Below are 20276 nucleotides of genomic sequence, written 5' to 3' on the forward strand. Positions count from 1 at the left end.
GTCTTTATACTTTAAGGAATCTTTGCTGCAGCAGTCAGTCAGGTTTTATGTCGCATACATTTATAGAAAGCATCTGATTGTATTACAGTAGCTGGAGTAACACTTAGCTTGTTTGTCTAGGCTCTCCGAGATGCAGAGCGTGCAAAGGAACTGAAGAGAATGCACAAAGCTGTTCAGAAGAATCTACCACGGCCCTCAGAAGTAAGTGGAAAAAAACCCATAAATAAAGGTGTTAACCATTGTAGGAGGAAATACAGTCTAGGTAGATCATGAGAGAATGAAGTCTTTATTTGAGTATACCGATTTCAGTGTTACGGGAAACTTTCACAGCAAAATTGTCATGAGTTATTTCATATGCACAAATGAAAGCATAATTGGGTGTTTGGATTGCTGTGTGTGTCACACTGCAAGTGATTTTTGGCACCTGTTCTGCATGGTTTAGCTGATATATAAAATTCATGCTCAGTCAGAGGTATGTGAAGTTAATGTGGTGTGTATGATGTTTATGAACATTTTTGTTTATTCCTGGGCAGGTTAATGAAACGATACTGAGACCCTTAAATGTGGAACCACCTCTAACAGACTTGCAGAAAAGTGAAGAGCTAATAAAGAAAGAGATGATTACTATGCTTCATTTTGATCTTTTACACCACCCATTTGGAGAACAGCCTAGTGGTAAGAAGGGGAAAGGCCCAGGATTTGGAAGCAACAATGCAGAACATATGGCTTACTTGGAACAAAATCCTTATGAGAAGTTCTCCAAAGAGGACCTCAAGAAGGTGAGAATTGTATGGCCTAATTACCAGTGACCTAATGTCTCCTTACGTCATGGTCCTGTAATCTTGCAAAAAAAGGTGGATTCAAGCCTACACAGGATTTAGTTGGGAGATCGCCAGAGGGTTGCATGAAGAGCTGTAAGGGTAATTTAAGTACACATTCTATTTTTGGGAGCTAATGTTAATTCAGGCACTAGGCAGAATGATGAGGATGCTGTATTTGTCCAGAGACATTGTCTTTTAGATACAATTTTGAATGTGTTGTGATTACTTCTCATTTTAAGCAAGGGTAGGAGCTATAATACCCCAACAGTTACCAAATTCTACTTTGCTGTTTCTGGAAATTGATGTTAAATCATTGAGACTTTAACTAGCTGTGATATCCACCTTCTGCTGCCTTTGTAGCTTGTTAATCCATAATTACTAAGCATTTTTTTTCATAGCAGTGCAGACTGTTAGACAGTGGTAGCCAGCTTATAACTTCGAGCAGCAAATCAAGTTGTTTAATTATGCTTGTCAAGCTTGATACAATAGAGCTGTGCTAGTGCAGACCCTGCTGGGCTATGGCAACTGATCTTAAAGCATACCTGGTTAAAAAGCGCTGAATAGGCAGAATAGGTTGTTGCTGGATGACATGAGTAGGCTGTCTGGGCACTCTGTCCTGTTTTGCATTGTAATCCCAAGTTAAATAGCAGTGCTGTACCAAGGGTTCCGGTTCGGGTTGTTCATTTATTTAAGCAACTACAGATGTTGCCTTTTGCTGCCAAGTGACAGATAGACAGTTCAGACACACAGTGCTGTGGTTAGCTCTTTCAAAGAGTTTCACCTCTGAAGTTGTGCCAGTAACCTTTGACCAAATGCTTACAGGAATAAAAATGAGTGAAAAGGACAAAATCACGTGCCACCAAGTCATCTGTTTTAGGCAGACTCCTGCTATCTGAGACTTGCGTTCTGACAATAGCTGTGCTATCTCTACACCTAAATCCCATATTACTTTAAAGTGACTCTAAAGATATACAAGCAGATTTTAAATCTGTCTCCTTGACCGTATCTGACCAATGACTCAAGAGCCTAAAATGAGAAACACTGAACAGTGTGTACTTCCAATTTGCTGTTAAATGAAAAATTATACTTCAAGATTTCTGAGCAGGAGAAGTTAAAGATGGAAAATACAGTTAGATCATGAATTTCATTGCCCTGCCAGTATCAGATTGTTCCCTTAGGAACACTCTCTGAGTGCTTTCTCTGGTTGTTTTGAAGTGCAACGAGAATTAGGTTTTCTATCACTTCCCTTAGAGACTATTACACAGTCCAGTAGTTTTTGTCTGGAAACTTTCTTCCGAGTCCCTGGAAATTTTGTCTCCTAACCGATGGGCAGAAGTTTTTTGCATCCTTGTTTCTGCTTGCTCTCTAACGTTCAGCATAATATTCCCTCTTTGTCTAAAATCAAATTAAACCCAGGAAGTTTTCCTATCTCTGCGCTCTCATCTGGGACTTGTTTATTTTCCTTTATTTCTTAATTTGTTCTTAGAACATCTTCCTACTAAAATCCCTTCATAAAATGCTCCTTTCTTTTACTGATGTGTAGTGCTCTTTTGGGAAGGATTAGCAGTGGTGCTAAGCACAGTGTGCTGAGCTCTTAAAACTGTGGAACTGTTTTGGTGCCACAACTAAATAGCCTGAAGTAATTCCTCACGGTGTACAAATAGAGGCTAATTGAAAGTGAACCTTTGTAAGATTTAGCTTTGTTAGGTGTGGTTAGAGTACCCTTATTTTATCTGTCTTGACCATCAGGGACAAATAATTAATTTTTCTTTCCCCCGTATCCCTGGAATCATCTAATCTGGTGATACCTGAATTACTTTCTGGGCAGTATGCTGTTATAAAACATATGTCTGCTTGCAGTGAGATATCTACTGCTGATATGGAAGTTTGTGGTGCACATATAAATCCTGTTGAAAGAGAGGACATGCACTTAGAACCAATGAAGTCCAGATCACAAAGATATATTTTAGTTTTTTAGTTACAAATAAAATTGGAAGGACCTGGGTTGCCTATGTAGTTTTGTGGGCCAGGCTCTTTGTTAGAAATACTAAGAGCTGTGAGAACAACATGAATCTTTTCAGTTCACTGTAAGTTACTTTGTAAACTAAACTGGAAACAGCAGAATGCTCATATCTCGCTAGTAGTTCTCTAGCAACAGAATGTGTGTTAGTTAAAGTCAGAGTAGTATTTCCTGCAATGGAGCTTATACAGCTCACCCGTTAATATTTAGAGTTGGCTTTCCAGGTTGTGTGGAGAAGGGCAAGCAAAAGGAAATGAAAAGTGATTTTTGTTTCATAAACAGCTGCTTCTGTCTGTACAGTTCTCCCTCCCCTCAAGGTCCTTGCTTTTATCTCCCTTCTTCTGCAGCAAGATAAAGTATCTAGCTGTGCCACAGCTTTCATTAGCTACAGCAGAGTGATGTCAGGTTTGGCCAAATTATATAAAATGAGGGATAGTTGCGCTGTGAGTAGCCTTCTAGCCTGGGTTTCATTTATAATCCACAGCATCTGTGTTAGATTTCATAGTTAGCTTAACCTGATGGTGAGCTTTTAGTATGAAAAGAGAAACTGCCCCTGTGAATTGCACGCTGAAGGATTGAAAACAAGAGGAATTTTCTTGTATCCTGTGTATTGTAACTGCAATTTATTTCTCATCATTTCCAACAGGCACAGGACCTACTGGCACAAGAGATGGAAGTGGTAAAGCAAGGAATGGGGCATGGAGAGCTCTCAAGTGAAGCTTATAACCAGGTGTGGGAAGAGTGTTACAGCCAAGTGCTATACCTGCCTGGACAGAGCCGCTACACAAGAGCTAACTTGGCCAGCAAAAAAGACAGGATAGAGTCACTTGAAAAGAGGCTTGAGGTCAGTGTTGCTTTTTTCTGCTTTTTGCACCCACTTTTTTTTTTAACTTTCTCCCTGTATGTTTTGATTCTTTTTTCTCTGTAAGAGTTACAGGTTCCTTTATAAATAATTTGGGTTTTTTGGTGGGATTCCTTTGAAGAGGTTGTTGGGGAGTTCATAGATGTTCTTGACGTTTTTAAATCGCCTGCTCTCATCCTCCTTTTCATAAAATATCCCTGGAGTATTCCTACACACAGTTTCTCTTTGCACTATTAGCTGTAACACTGCTCATCTCGCCCACTTTATTCTCAACTGGAGAGTAGGTCAGGTTCTGCTCTCTCAACTCCATGTGGCTTTTTTGCTGTTTTCTTAATCTCCCTTATTAACGGATCAGACACCTGATCTTTCTAGTTTTGCACTTTGTCCCTGATAGTGGCCAGTATGAGATACTTCAGAGAAAGATGCTTAAAAATAACGTCTCTGTCCCAAAACTGCTCTCAAGTTCTCTTTCCAACTTAAGATTTGGTTTCTGATTGACTATTACATACATGAATGTCCAGGTAGTCCTGAATTCCTGCCAGACTGGCATCCTCTGCCAATTCCAGTGATTCCTTCCACAAAAGAGAACAATGGATGTTTGTGATCCCATTCCACTTTATCAAGAGATAGTAGGCTTCCTTATGAGTGCTTTTTAAACTCAAATTTTGAGTTTGCTGTTGTGCGTTTGCATAACTAATATTTTCTGCAAGTACAAAATGGCAGGGTTCAGATAGCAACGTCTCACCACTGTGTCTGCATGCAGTTTGTGTACTGTGGCAGGGCACTGGTACTAAGAGACCAAGAATTGAAACCGCATCATTTTCTGCTGAGTTGTAGAGTACAGCATTCTCCAGTGTCAACACTCTTGCATTGGTTCATTGAAAATGCAACAGTCACAGGCCGTAACTCAGCGAGGCATTAGGATTTGGTAAGGTGTCCAGGGATTGAGGGAGGTGTGTGTGGAGAGGAAATTATCTGAGGTATGATGCACTAAGTAGAAGAAAGCAATTCAAACCCTTTGACAGTGATTTCCCTTGCCCTGTCCCCTCTCTAGAGTTTCACCCAAACACTCCACACAACACACAAAAATACACAGCTTTTATGATAAAAGGTAGGCTGGTTTTAAATTGTTTATTCCCACAGAACATGTGTTTTGCTCAGACTTGCAGTAAGTCGTCAACTGTTTTCCAAAATACCGTTTTAGCCTAGAAGTCTCTCTTAAGTTATGCAGGCATGAGATTATTTTTTTCCATGGTAAAAGGAAACTTTTTTTTTAAGTTCTTCTGTATTTAACATCAACATAGCTACTGTTGCTAGAAGTAAACCTCTTCAAACAGCTACTACCACAGAAATAACATGAGAGAGAGGCCAGAAAGGCTGAATTTTCACTTGATCCATACATGTGAAATACAGCGTGAATGTGTGTTTTGTAAAGTCTGTCCATCAAGAATGTCGTTCAGGTATAGACTCCACAGCTGTTAATCAACCACTGGGGCCAGGAGCAGTTCACCTGCACGTAGTCCAGTAGCCGAGCCGAGCCGTTTAGCATTGCTGCCAGAGCACTTGTGCTGCTGCTGCTCACCCAGCAGAGAGCACCATTGCCTTGCCCAACGCTGCCCGACGCGCTCTCGCACCCTCTGCTCTACTCGTATTTTCACAAAAACGGTGTCTGAGCACAGCAGCAGCCAGCTTGCATGGCAGCAGGGGCTGTGCTGGCATCACGCCAGCAATCTGAGGGCTGTACCTAATTTGTGTACAAATGCTTTTGAAATTTAAATATCTTACGCCCAGAACTGCGTTAGAAGTGCATTATTAAAGTTGCAAAGTCAAACAGTCAAAGTTGGGGAATGCACAAACAGCCTTACTCTGGCAGCCTTAATTTGCCTATGCATATGCATTATGAGACAGTCTTTAATTTCGTGATTACAGACTAGTTTTTCCACAGACTCATTTACTGCACAGGGTGGATGGTACTTGCTTAATGAGTAGCTATTGAATATTTTGTTTTCTCTTTATTGTTCAGTGTGTGGCCCTGTGCATTTATGCTGCACGCTATTTCTGCAATCTAAATTGGTTACTTCTGTGTGGGCTTTCTTGTGTTGTTGATTTCTGTTCATCTCCTCCCAATATTTGAATGAGGAGTTGGTGATGGTATGCTCATTAAGGATATATTGAAGCAAAGAAACTAAGGTCAAGTCATCCATTTGTCAAACTCCTGTTGCATTTGTTCATTCTGGAGGTGCTCATTGCTCTGTAGTCACAAGACAGTCACCCAGGAAGCAAAATACAAACCGGAGGTCTTGCCAAGAAAAAAAAATGGGTTTCATTTGCTACCAGCTTTGCATGGGACTCCATGGAAGACAGTTAACAAAATCCAGCTAGCTGTGTCTGCGACCAGTTGCTGCGATGAGACTCCATGTCTCGCTAATGTAGCTACATCTCTTCAGATTAGCTGGGAGCTTGGAGCGCTGCTAGACAAGGCTAATTGCTTGGTGCACTACAGTAAAGTGAGAGAGCGAGCTTGTGTATGTGTTCAAAATACCACAGACCCCAGTTCAGTCACGCACCCAGAGCCAGCAGAGCTTGCCGTGCCCCACAGCTGCAGGTGCAGTGAAAGCACTGCGCTGCCTTTCACAGCTCGCTGTTCGGTGCAGGTGGACTCTTTGCAAAGTTAAATTTGAGCTGAAAATCTCTCCCAAGTGTGTGCAAAATGCAGTTTAGTGCAGCTCTGTTGCCTGACCTATTTAAAAAACTCTTCCTAAAAACAAGGTATACAAATACAGTTTTCCAAGTATAGGTCACCAGCTGAATAATTTTTTAAATAATAAATAAAAAGCATAGCAGTTTAATGAACAAACGAATATACAATGAAAAAGCACAGCAAATTTTTTTTTTTTTTCCGAACCCATTCTCGGCAATGGCAAAACCCACCTTCATTTTAATGTTTTTCCAAGGAAAATTGTCTGAAAGTAATATCAGTTGAAATAGATATTTTAATGGGAAGTATCAGGGAACCTTAATGAAAAGCAGGGATATTAGCTCAGCTTTCAATACCCCAAGATACTTGCTTGTACTCTTAACTTCCTTTGAGAGAAGAGTAGAAACTGTAAAATAGATATTGCCAGCAACAGAAACTGATGTTGGTCAGCTTTTGGGGCTGCCTCTTCCCCTTCGTATTGCACTAAGATCATTAAGAAAAAAACATGAGAGTTTAGCGATTATTTGCTGGAGACAGCTGCACATCAGGTAGTCACTGTCTAATACTTCCATATGGGACTGCTAACACCCTGCAGACCCTGGGCAAAAAAGCCAGCTATTTCTAGTGCTGTCTTCATTGCTCCGAGATTACTGGGTGGATTGATGGTGTGGACAAAAGTCGTCTTTCTCTAATTGGCCTGTTTTCACTGCCTGAGTGATTTAGTGGTGGCAGCCTTGTATATGTTGACATGACATTTATCTTTCTGAAATTGATGTTGATATCACAAACAGATTTGTGCTGTTATTGATGGACTTGAGGAGGCAAAGTGGAGCAGTTGTGGAGAGCTTCTGTTTGGCTAGATATCCTGTCCAGGCATCATCAGCAGTACTGCACAACTCAGCAATAGTTTTAATATTGGAATGTACTGCTATGTGTTAGTAATACTTTTCACTTCTCCTTTATTTGGAAGGTTTTGGACTCTTTGAATGTGTTACTTAATGTGGCTTAAGAGTGTTACAAGATTAGCATGTGAACTTTTTTGCGTTACAGATCGGGAGCTTTAGATCCATGCGAGTGAATCCCTGTGACCTCACTATGTGTCTGTGGTACAGCTTAGATTTGCTTGAATCCTGGTGGAATTTTCTGATGTTTCCAGTAGCTTCTAGAAGTCTAGCATATTTGCTCAAGGCTAAGCTACACTGCAGAGCTAGTCTTTTCAGAAATGGGAGTTTTCTGATGCTCGCAGTTGCGTTCAGTAACTGCTTCAGTTCTCTGCAATACCTTGTACTCTCTTCTCTTCCAAGCAATATATTTATAAATAAAAGCATTCATACCTAAGGTGTATGTTAAACTAGGAACCTTATCAGATGAAATGAGGTAGTAGAGGCATCTATTTAACAAGCTAGTTGCTTCACTTTGTAGTTTGTAACGTAGAAACTTCCTGCCAGCATTACTTCTCCTTTGAAGACGGTTCATAATGTTGGCTTGCAGCATACAAATATTTTTATTAAAACTGCGGTAATTACCATCATAATTTCAGTTGATTGCCAAATTATGAACACTATGGAAAGTCTACAGGGGAGGGGGAAGCTCTAGTTACACTGTATACACAAAGCATAGTAAATTATCTGTTCTTTGCAATATCCAAGATACACCAAGATGGTAATTTACCAGACCAAAGTGTCCATTTTTGCTTTTGGTTGCAGCCCAAGTCCTCTGAATTAAATTACATTGAAAACCAGTTGCTTAGCTGGAGTTTTATGGGTTACATGGTACACTCTGCTGCAAGGTGTATCATTGACTAGTTTATTGGAGATTGTATTTTAATTTCTCTCTAGTTTACGTGCTTCTAAAGCTTGCGGTTTCTTTTGGATTTTCAGGTGTGCTGTTACTGAGAAAACACCTGGAGAAAATAAGGGAATTTATAAGACTAGGAATAGAGAAATTACTCATAAAACTAAAATATGGTGGAATCCCTGAGTAGTCTACTTTTATGGTCACATATATTCATTTGTACTAGTGTGTTGCCTTTGTGGAATATGCTTTTTTTAATAAGGTCTGTTGGAAGTGTAGTTGGTACCAGAGGGTCACATCTGAGGGTTATCAGAATCTGATAGAGCTGACTGTTTATGCAAGACCACTGTTGCAGTGTCTGATCTCTGCTTAATGTACAGTTGATCATCAGAGTACATGTATTTAGTGTAGCAGTTTTGGAGGGTATATACTTCTCCTGGGTAACACAGATATATGGCAGATCCCTTAGGAATTGCCTTTACCTGTGTGTGAAAACACTTTTACTGTTTACCAGAATGGTTACCATGTAGTTTGTGCTATAGCTAGAATGCTCTAATATTTTAGCTTGTGTCAAAAAGGGTCAGTGCTACTTATTTTTCTCCAGCTGCCCCCTGCCATTACCTCTGACCTTGTACCAGTGCTCTTGTAACTCTGTGGTAATCTGGATCAGTTCATTGAATTGGCAGAAAAGTAATTATTTTTAGATTAAGCAGCAGAACCCTTTCCACAGTAGCCGGATATTAGATCAGCTTAGTTATAACACATCACATCTTTGCTTGCAGAATTTTGGAATATTTGTGAGATCCACAATGAAGGTGACCCATAATTTATAATGAGGAAAGCAATAAATAAAAAGTTTTGTATTGCCAAGGAGAACTTATATCTACAGTAAGAAAAAATACACTGCCAGGGAGGATAAACGGATTTAGCAAGAAAACTTGTGTTTTGTTTCTAGCGCAGGTGAGTATTCATTGCCTATTTTTGAGCAAGACCCATGAGTTCGGATTCGATACACCTTATTTTAGCCTCCTGACTAAAACAAAGCTGCAATTGCCTTAGGCTCCCTTTGTTTTTGGTAGAGAGACAAGGCACCTCCTGAGAGTACCTTGGCCCATTTAAGAGTTGAATTTCCCTCTCGAGTTTCCTGTTTTTCCCTTTTTATTTCAGAGGCACCTACAGCACTTCAGATCAGTAAAATGAAACTAGGTCTTAATGCCTCCCTTGATTCCTCTGTCACTGGAACAGAAGTAATGTCTACGTTTTGGGTCTCTGTGCAGTTTTGTCTGCAAAGCACTTGTAGACCTGTGACTGAAAATCACTACCTAAAACTGCTAAATCTTTAAGTGTACTTGCGCTACCTGGAAAGTTGTTGTCTTTTCCATTTCGAGCTTGTTGAGTCAAGCTGGTGCCTTGCATCTTTGTGTGTTAGAAGTCTGGAAAAAACCCCCATTGTTCACCGTCCTTTAGGTAAATTAACTTATTACGTCCTTGGTTTGCCCCACAAATTACATCTACGGTTAGCAGCTACCCCCCCCTCCCCTGCTGAAACCTTCAGCACCATGAGCAAGGAGCAGGAAGTTTTATTCAAATGCAACTAGTCAACTCTTAAAACAATGACATTTCTCAGACTGCTAATTGAACAGCTTTGGGAAATAGAACTATACTTTTGCTGTTAAACAGTTATTTCCAGAGCAAAATGCTACTAGTTGATTTTATACCAGTTCTCTTAGTGTTGACTTACTTTGGGACCTTGGAAGGAAGCAGATAAACACCAGTAAGAGGGTTCTTCATGTTCGTATTTCTGTGATCTTGCCTATGAGTCTGAAGTTTGTCTTCAAACTGGACTTGTGCTAGCCTTTCTAGGGTTAAGTCATAATTTGGGGGGACTAGATAATTCTTTTTGCGTAGAAAAAAAGTCTTTTTCTGCATCTCCTCAGTCCAGGATGTGCCAAAACATTGGAAATGAGCAAAGAAAAAGTTCTTTAAAAATAAGCTTAGACTGCATAGCAGTTACTTTTGTTTGGCCAGTTGCTCATAGTATGGTGGGATTTTTTTTTCCTCTGTGTCTAAAACCATTGATTTCCTCTGTGGTGGTTGGTGAAATCAGATTTCAGATGTGGAAATGTAGTTCATAATGGAAACTTACGTACTTAGGAATAAAGTTCAGCATTGACAAAGCTCTTCATTGCAAAGGGCCTTTGCACACCATCACTCTTGAAAATTGTGTTTGGACAGAGAAAAATATAAATTGATACGGTCTTTTGCGGGAAGCCACCTCATCTGCAGACCTGTTGCTCTTTAAAGCCTGTCCTAATGTGAAGCAGTGTCAGAACCTGTGAATGTTGGGCCAATGTGAGTTGCTGCTCACAAAGTAGCTTGCTTCATTTATACTTGTGTAGTAGTAGCTGCTGGAATAGAGTACTAGTGACTGCTGCAAGCTCATCATGGGGCTTCTGCTATGTATTGAGAGGCAACCAGGCTGTTTGCTAACTTGTTTATTGTGTGAGCTTCCACAAGATTGTTAGCCTCTTCTCTGGAAGAGACCAGTCCAAGAACTCTGAGTTTGCAGGGATAGTTTTTGAGCGTAATTACCCTGTGCTCGCTGCCATATTATCTCATCAGACACAGCAGGAACCCATGTTTGCTTACAGTTAATCAAAGCTGTTAGCCTAAGGTAGTTGTTGCTGTCTGTGATCTTACTGTAGGTTGTTTTTTTTTTTTTTCTCCCCAGGGAGAGGTAGAGAGTTTTCAGAAAAGCTTAGTAAAAATAAATTACTTGTTTTTCTTCTTAAACTGTGCTCTTCAAAACATGTTTCTACCATGATTGTGGTATATGGGTATCACTGATAATACTGCTAGTCCTAGAAGCAATTCCCAAATAAAAATATTCAAAGTGGGCTTTAATGTCATCATTGGAGGTCAGCAGTGACTGCTAACTTATCCAGTAACTTCCTGGATTATTCTAGATCTAGGTAGTTGGATGCTATGAGTTTATGTGGGAACACTTGCTCTGGATGTACCCTGTACTGTCTTTACTCAAGTCCTACCAACTCGTGTTATGACTTTTGACGGGAAGTCGTCATAGTTTTTGAAACGTAGTTCACATGGAGATTGCTCTATGTTTTGACTGTGAGTAGAGAGACTAGCCGCCTGCAGGTTATCAGTAAGTCGTAATGATATATGATCTACATAACAAAGTTCAACATAGGAATTTATGTTGAGACTTCCTTATTAAATTGGGGAAAAGTAGCTTTATATTCCCATGCAAACTTTGAACACTTGGTCAGGTTTCAGTTGTGAAGTTGCAGGTGCGTACCAGCAGTAACCTTAATTTGAGCATCACCTATGACTGAATCTTTCCATGAAAAACTTTGTGTGATACCAGTCAATTAGAATTAAATCCCACTTTGTCATCTCTTGAAAGTTACACACTCTGTCCCTTTTTGACTGCTCTGATGGTGATCAGCACCTTTACTTAATGATCCTCGTACGTTAAGTAAGCATCTTCAGTGTCACAGCAGAGTGCTGAAATTGTGTCAAGCCATGGAGGGGTTTCAGTTGATTAGCTGAACTAATGCTAGTGCTGATGTCAGTTTGATAGATTGAGCCCATATTGTTCTACACTGGAAATGCAATTTTTTGTTTGATAGTAACCCCAAGCCTCCATTTCCAGCAGAGTTGACTGTTATCTTTTACTAACTCAGAGGTAAGAGGCAGAGAGTTTTGTCTGGTCAGCCTGTAGACAGGTGAAACAGTGCTTCAAGCCAAAAAGTGGAGAATTCCGTCCAAGAGCATGGAAGTGGAAAAATATTTTTAAGTAGAGCAATTACTGATTTTTTTGTTTAAAAACATGCTATTGTAGAGTGCACCATCAAGCTTGTAAAGGCAGATCACCTAAACATGCACAGAGGATGCCCTAGTGTTATGGTCGTCTTTGTCCGTGGGCTGGTTTGAAATGCTGGTGAAACCTGTTTGGTGTAACCTGGTGTTGAGCAGAAGGTTGTCATCTTAGTGTGCATTGTCTTATTCCAGATACTCTGGCTGACTGAGTCAATATGAGGCAAGTTCACAAACCCTGCTATTTAAATTAAGTTAATCCAGCTCCTGCCAGCAGAATTGAGTATGGGAGGGCCACTTGTGGGTCTGAGGTGAGGAAGGAAGTTATAGTAACATTTGGAGTAGTCCTATATAGGTTCCAAGAGTAACGTATTCAGCCAGCGTAGCTGAAGCTGGCAGAGGATTTCTCTGCACAAGCTAAGCAGCTTTATGATGATTATGTTGATTCTCCAAGGTCACAGGACAAGTTGGTTTACTTTTGACTATGGCTCTGGTAAGAACATGCAGCAGTTTTTCTTCCATGTTTTTTTATCCATCGGGCATGATTAAGAAGATCAATTAGAAGACGAGAGCTTAATGCTGTTTAGGGATTACCAGAAGCTCCACATTTAATGGAAGGAAAACAAAACAATCAGTACAGGGAGAAACAGCCCTTTGAACTGAGGAGGGCTGTCCTCAGTAGACTTAGTGAGATGAGGAATTGTGAAAATGCAGTTTTGAAGGCACTTGAGCCCTTCCTTCCTCAGGGTCAGTTTTTCTTCGATCTTTCCCAGTGGATGTTTGTTCTCATAAGCAGTCTTTCCCTGTTCTTTGTTGTCCTTAGTTAAACCTTACAACTAAATTCCTATCTAAAATTTCCTTGCCAAATTTAAATCCCTCTTCCTTTCTCAGTGGACATAAGAACAGACTAATTTTTCACGATGATCTTTGGGATATTTAAAACATGTTGTTGTATCTTTCTTCATTTTCTCTATTTTTGTTAGATGGAGAAAAAACAAACCCCCTGTTTTTTCAGTCAGTCTCCCTTTTCTAGATCATGTTTTATAAACCTCTGATTATGTCTGTTGCTCTGTTTTGGTTTCTCTTCTTTGGATCTCTAGTGTAGTAGTAAAAACTGAACACAGCTCTACTAGGCATGAGGGAAGGCTTTTACATTAAGAGATTTGGGATGGGATGAGGCGCTCTCACTTGCCCTAACATCATATATCATTTTACCCCATGTCTGTACATGCTGTTCTCATTTTGCCATAGCTGGTACAAAAGTCAGTGGAACTAAAGCCGGCCAAGGAGCAGTACAAAATAAATAACTAAGTGGAGAAATCTTTCAAATGTCTTTACATTTTCTGCTAGGTTCAGGGGGGAAATGGTTGTCAGATTTTACTGAAATCTATTTCTTAGCTTTAAGCAAATAATGTAGACTTCTGTTTAAACACACCTCTTCATAACTGCTTGGAATTTTTAGCTTGGTATCTGAGCCTTAAAATTTTACGAAGCTTGAACTAAAATTATATGCAGTTGTTGGCATTAATGCAGCAGTCAGCAATTTTTAATAAATAGTATTTGTTACAAAAGCTGAGACCTCGTTTTGACCTTTTCGTAGTAGGTCCTAAAATCTTGTAGTTGGGAGGGAGGAGGAAAGGTGGTGAGTGTTCACATTTCTTTCTATAAGCAGAGAAGGAAGAAAGGGCTGTTATTTCTGGGTTTAGATACTTGGGCGGCTTTTTTCTTTTTTTTTTTTTCCTCTTTTCTTTTTTTTCTTTTTACAGCAGTAAGGCCTATGATAATCCAAGATAGACAAGGAACTGAGTAGAATAGCAAGGGCTGAATTAGCAGTATACAACCTAAGGAGCTCTAGTAGTTAAAAGTAAGAATCTATATTCAGAACAACTCAGAAATATTAAGTCCAGTTCTCATTATCTGAAGATTTTAAGAGTGCTTAAGTAATCAGGGTCTGATAATAAAATAAGCATTAGATTTGAACTGACTTTGGGTTTTCTTGGAGAGAAAAAATGCTTTATTATATCCCATACATTAAAACAGTACACCCTTATGGTGGGTTTGCTCCACCTGACCTTAGGTAACGGTGTCTGAGCAAGCAGTCTGTGCTCCCATCTTAGTCAGTGAAGAGCACCTCAGTGGCATGCTTAGTCTCATTCTGAGGCCCTGGATCAGATGAGCCATGCCCTAGAGTTGCCAGTTTCTCTCCTGATTATGGAAAGACATTGGGTGACAAGCTCAGATGTTGATGTCTAAAGCCAAGCAAAGTGAATCCCAGCTGAAGTGTGTAAAAGTGGGAGACCAACCCAGTGCTGCCACTGCTACTGGTGATACTCAGAGCATGCAGATAATTGAGGACTTCTCACCACAGTGCCCTGATCCAGTCTCTTTTCTGTACAGTGGAGATAGCGTTTATAACTGTATTTCATGTCCTCAGGTACTCAGTGTTTAACATTTTATTAGAAAATTAGGTTGTTGACAGATCGTCACTCGGGATGAGAGAAGAGTGGAACTTTTCTAAATGGCCTTTTTTAACCTGTTCTAGAAAAGTGACATTCTGATTGAAGTTTCATTTCACACCAAGCATACTCTACGTTGTCTGTAATGCTGTGAAACAACATGGGACAATTGATCTTTGTTACATTAGACCTCTGTTACAAACAAAATTCTGTTTGCCTGTGCATCCGTCTATTCCATGATCTCTAAATGTCAGTGGCTCTCAACACACGTTTTTCATCCAAGAAACAGTAATTGGAAAATAGTTCATTTACCGCACAGCTGTATTTGTTGTTGCAGTAATAGCATATTATTTACCAGTGAAGACATTTAAAGCTTTCATACTTTTCCATCAGAGAGTATCCTCACAAATCCCTAATCTATTTATTTAATTTTCTCTAGATTTATATAAATATTGAAAAAGAGGCGCCTTTCTGTATGCTTAAAGCACCTTGGGCATAGCTTAAGTCTACATTGCAAACAGAATCTGAAAAGCATAGCAGTCTGCATCTCTCTCCCCAGGAGCAAACTAGACAGCTCAGAAAGTCAAATTTCTCTTTCACTCACCCATTAACAGTTTGCTCCCTTGACCATTCACTTTGTTTATCTCTGCACCACCTACTAAAACTGTTTTAAATGAGTGAATAGATTGTTCAGGAGTAGGGCATTTTACAGAAACATACAGCTGTATAATAGAATGTACTCTGTTAAAGTTGGACAGTTGAAAGGTTGATGAAATGCACTTTGCGATAGCTTGGTGCATAAGACTGTGATGGCTGCACTAGTCCTAGTTGTCTGGCTGACTGTAGTTACTACTGTGAAGGACAGAAAGTAGTTCCTTCCCAATGGAGTTTAGTTTCATTGGTAAAAAATGATATCTTGGGTAATTGTAGGTTGATTGTTGGTTGATCAGTGGTAATTCCTTTGTATGTAAGAACGTTCACCAGCAAAGCTTTGATTTTTAAAGAAACGAGGCAAGGATAGGTGATTTAGCCACTGTGGTTCTGAGTTAGGCTTTTATATTTTAACACTCGAGAAATTTATGCATTTTTCTTCATCTGCTGCACTAACATATCTTTAACTGTGGCAAAAATCATAATCTGAGAAGCCTGATTCATTTTTTGTTGAGTTTGGCATCTTTCACACAATGCTTTCTGAAAAAAGGGTGGGGTTGTTTTTTTTTTTTTTAAGGAAGTAGAATTAAAAAAAAAAAAAACAACCAGGAACGTTATGTCCCTATTTAGAGATGTGAAATGCTACACGTCTCCACAGTTTTGCTCAGTGGTATAGTCCTGTGTTATTTGTTGGTTTGTGATTCAGTGTTACAGATTTCTTTGATGCCATCTATCAGGCTTTAAAAATGCCAATGGCTATTTCATGCTTTTACTGCTCATTTAATTTTACCCCACTGAATAAATGTATAAAAATATACAAAGGCTTCTGTTACCTTTGCTATTTATAAATGTTTATAAACATTTATAACATGTTAACTTGAATATGCTTATTTGTATTGTGTCCCAGTTGGCAGAAGTTTGTAATTTGTATCACTTGTCCGTTTATGGATTATGTGTGGATTATGGTTTTAGAGGATTGACCTGGCCAGCTTTAGGGAAACTAAGACTTCTAAATCCAGGGCACACCAGGTAGCGCTTACCGGAATGATGCAGGAAGGAGAGCTTCATGTCTAACGTGCCAATTGCTTTGTGGTTTTGATACCACATTTTAATCTCATCACTTTGTCATATCTGTTGTGTACGCTATTGGATTGTAAATTGGGGGGGGTTTGCTTCTGGTTTTTGCCACTGACCTTGTGCTGTCTCAGTATTTGTCTGTTAGCTAAAGATAATCCTACCTTCTTGCTGTGAGATCCATAAGGGAAAAGCCCTGCACAAAAGCAGTGTTACCAGAGAGACCACTGGGGAGCTCCAGGTTTTTGGTATGGTGCAGGAGGGAATAATGTTGCAACATTACAGCGATGTAGGAGAGCTGAATGGGAGATCTTATAGATAGGTGAGGTTACTTTATTTTAAGATAAAACCAACTTCACTTTTTGGCAGTCTCATACTCACATGCTTACAAACACTAAGAGTCATAATTATGGAATGGTTTGGGTTGGAAGGGGCCTTTAAAGATCCTGCAGTCCAACCCCCCTGCCATGGGCAGGGACATCTTTCACTAGATCAGGTTCCTCAAAGCCCCGTCCAACCTGACTTGGAACACTTAATCAAGTAATCTGTCCAGCATTCAGCTACTGAGACATTTGAATCCAAGCGGTCTTTCTGAGATGCTTTTTGATGACACCAGGAATGACGAGTCACCACCTGTTGAGTTCTTATCATGGCAGCTGGGTTCTTCTTGGGATGGTGACCATGGTTTTTTTGGATTTGCCTTTCATACCTTTTAGAAGCAGACAGTAGTTGGTGTATCCATCTTGTCCCACCTCTGTGAGTTAACAGGATTTAGTCTTAGTCCTTTGTCTCCTGATGTGGCTGTCCTGAGAAAGTGCATGCAAATAGGTGGTAGGATTTAGTTACCATTCTAATAGTCCTTCTGCTGTTCCTTGCAGTGCTTCCATGCCCCAGCATTGCCATTCATTTGCCACTCAGACCAGTCTAAATGTTTTCGTTACGGTTCTCTGCAGCAGAGACACAGATTCAGATCTGCCTTAACGTTCCCAATTGCCTTTTTACTTTATGGAATATGATTTAGGTGAATCCTTTTGGGATAGGCAGAAGGATTGAAAGATGTGGCTGTTTTTGCAGACTAAGAATATAATTTTGAAAAGGAGGAACATAATATCTTTATTTAGTTTTCCTTTACTAAGACAAAGAAACCTCTCCTGTGTAAGTGGGATGTGGCGTAGCAAGCTATCGTATGACTTGGCTGCTTACTGAGCTTCGCAACTTCAACAATTCCTGTCTATAAAGCTGTACTCATATAGTGTGTCATCACCCCTGTTTTGGCTAGTGGACTTCACCCCTGGAATAATATATTTACATTGTAAGGGTTTTAATCCAGAAATCTAGGTTGTTGTAAAATGTGCAGCATGATTTGTTAATAGAAAGCAAAGAACTCTATCAACTCTGATACGGTTCCACAGATGTATTTGTGCTACTTTTTTTTTCCCTCTTGATTTTTGAGTTCTGGATGAATAAAACAATTCTTGGGTTCCTTCTGACAGATAAACAGAGGTCACATGACAACTGAAGCAAAGAGGGCTGCCAAGATGGAGAAGAAGCTGAAGATATTGCTTGGTGGTTATCAGTCTCGAGCAATGGGCCTCATCAAACAACTGAATGATTTGTGGGACCAAATTGAACAGGCACATCTGGAGCTACGTACTTTTGAGGAACTGAAGAAACATGAAGATGCTGCAATCCCTCGGAGACTGGAGGTGAGATTCCTAAATGTAATACCTTAGGTCAAATACAAGCACTTTGTGGAAAAGACGTTTTTACAATGCATGGGCTCTGAGGTTCACAGCCTGAGTTTGTATCAAGTTTTTAATGGTCTTTTAAAATTATACTTTTGGCTATTACCAGAGTCCTCTGCCGTTCACTTCAATATCAAAGATTCTGTGATATATATATTAGAAGCTGGGACTAATCTACTAGTGTGTTCTTTAACTTTGTTTTTATTTTATTTCCTTGCGTGGTTTATTTTATTAATCTTCTGCAATGCGTATCGGCAGAAGTTCCATATCTATCTCAATTTGGCCTGTTTTGTTTTTAATTACTGTTAGAACTCAGGGTAGATCTGAAACTTGTGTAAAGCCTCCTACTTCCTTAAAAGTCAGTGGACCAAATGCTAGTATATACTACAGGAGATTCTTCTTTCTTTTCACATGTTGATTGTATTACTCCCTGAAGCTAACGTTGTTGTCAGACTTGCAGATGGCTGGACTTTTAGAAAGCCAGTACTGAAATGGGATTATTGTACTGATTTAAACATGACTCTCAGTTTCAGAAGCTGAGAAGTTGTTCTGTAATTATGGTTTTGAGCCATCCTCAAGAGTTCAGGCCATTTGCCTGCAGTCCTCTTCCTGGCTAACAACGTGTGCATGTGTGATCTGGACCATTGCTCCTGAAAAGCACCACCTGTCTTACCAGCCTCTATCTGTTTGGCATGGCTTTGAGGAGGAAAATACCTCTTTCTCTTAAGCAGCCTTAACTTCAGCCTGGAACTAGCAGAAACAGGTACACTGAGATACCTGAAAACAATGCTTCAGAGCCACTGTTCTTTGTTTAATGATCTCCATGATATTCTTCTCTGCTTTATTCAGCTAACAAGGCAACCCTCAACCAAGACTCAGTCCTAGACTTGACCTAGTGCCAGGCTTGCTTTCCAAGAAATAAGTACTCATCTGAGCACTATTTTTCTTTTAATTTTTTTTTTCTTCCAGAAGAGAGGGTTCCATTGAGTCTCAAATCTTCTCAACCACTTGCTATAAAGAAGATAGAATGCATCAGTTCTTAAAACTGATTTTGTGAAGATGGTTTAGAAATGCTGATAGATGTGTTTACAGACTCAGAAGTGATTAACTGATTTAGTCAAAGTTAACAGTAAAAATGTATTAAATAGCTTGATAGCTACTAATAGCACCTGTTTTTAGTAAATGGCACTTTACTCAGGGCTAATCCTCAGAATACATTTACTGTCTCTTCTGATACAAGAGTGAAGGGAGATCAAATGAACTAGCAGCTGGCAGTTTTAGAACAAGCAGTAGTTCTCCTTCATGCACTGTGTAGTTAGTGGAAGAAGGCCTGTGGAAGGCCTTGTTGCAAGATGCAGGGTTAATTAGGGAAGTTACTCAAAAAAGGTTTTGAACAAACTCATGGAAGAAGAATCCGTAGATAACTCTTAAATACAATGCACTGCTTATGGCAAGTTTCCAATTTGAAATCTCTCCTTTTGAAGCATTTGATATTAACTGCTGTCAAAAACAGGGTCAGATACCTGACATTTGAAGTAAGATAACTGTGATTCTTGATACTCTACATCAACTGCTCTGTTTTGCATTTATATTTAAAATAAGTAATTTTAGCAATTGTCTTGACTCAGTTCTGACCCCTTCCTCTGAATGAACTAAAATACAACCTTTAGTAAAGATCTTCATGGGTGTGACTATGGGAAAAACTGACTGGTTGCTTAATTATGTTTTCCTTACAGTGTCTGAAGGAAGATGTCCAGCGACAGCAGGAGAGAGAAAAGGAGCTCCAGCAGAGATTTGCTGACTTCATGTTGGACAAAGAGACTTTTCAAGCAAAGTATTAAAGCACAAAATTCCATTCATCACTGATGTAACATTTTTAAAGTGTACAGATACTTCTCCAGCAGCTTTTGCCATCAGTTGCAGAAATCAAGTGTAGTCTGCTGTTTGCATCTTGTCAAGTTTTGTTCCTTTAATGGACTATTCCAAATGCTCTAGGTATGAATGGCATTGGCCAGTATTAAAAATTGGATTGAAATGTCCAAAATTTTATTAAAAGAAAAAAAAATCACTCTGGTGTGATTTTAGCCATGTCTTCATTTGCTAGGGTTATCACATTATTCCTAGTGTTTTATCAGTCTTAAGACCTGTAAGATACATGCCTGCAGAATAATGTCTTTTGAATAAACCTGGAATGTTAAAAAATAATTAAGAAATAAAATGCCTGTCTTTTTAACTAAAATGGAATCCTCCCCTACCCCAGGCTTCTTTTGTGTTTCCGGTAAATTGTCTTTCATCCCTTCCCCTGCTGCTGCTTTTAT

At 39.5% G+C, this 20276-nt stretch overlaps 1 protein-coding gene across 1 annotated transcript in view; it reads left to right on the plus strand.

Annotated features, from left to right (window-relative positions):
- Window positions 1-20185, plus strand: part of CDC5L (cell division cycle 5 like) — a 37258-nt gene extending 17073 nt beyond the window's left edge. Inside the window, exons 12-16 of the mRNA XM_072858327.1 lie at window positions 121-201; window positions 534-779; window positions 3488-3685; window positions 17707-17919; window positions 19695-20185. Of these exons, the coding sequence (XP_072714428.1) occupies window positions 121-201; window positions 534-779; window positions 3488-3685; window positions 17707-17919; window positions 19695-19799 (843 nt within the window). The 3' untranslated portion in view covers window positions 19800-20185. The remainder of the gene's footprint in view (window positions 1-120; window positions 202-533; window positions 780-3487; window positions 3686-17706; window positions 17920-19694) is intronic.
- Window positions 20186-20276: the final 91 nt, after the last annotated feature.

This window comes from Ciconia boyciana, chromosome 3, assembly GCF_034638445.1.
Source record: "Ciconia boyciana chromosome 3, ASM3463844v1, whole genome shotgun sequence".
Taxonomy (NCBI): domain Eukaryota; kingdom Metazoa; phylum Chordata; class Aves; order Ciconiiformes; family Ciconiidae; genus Ciconia; species Ciconia boyciana.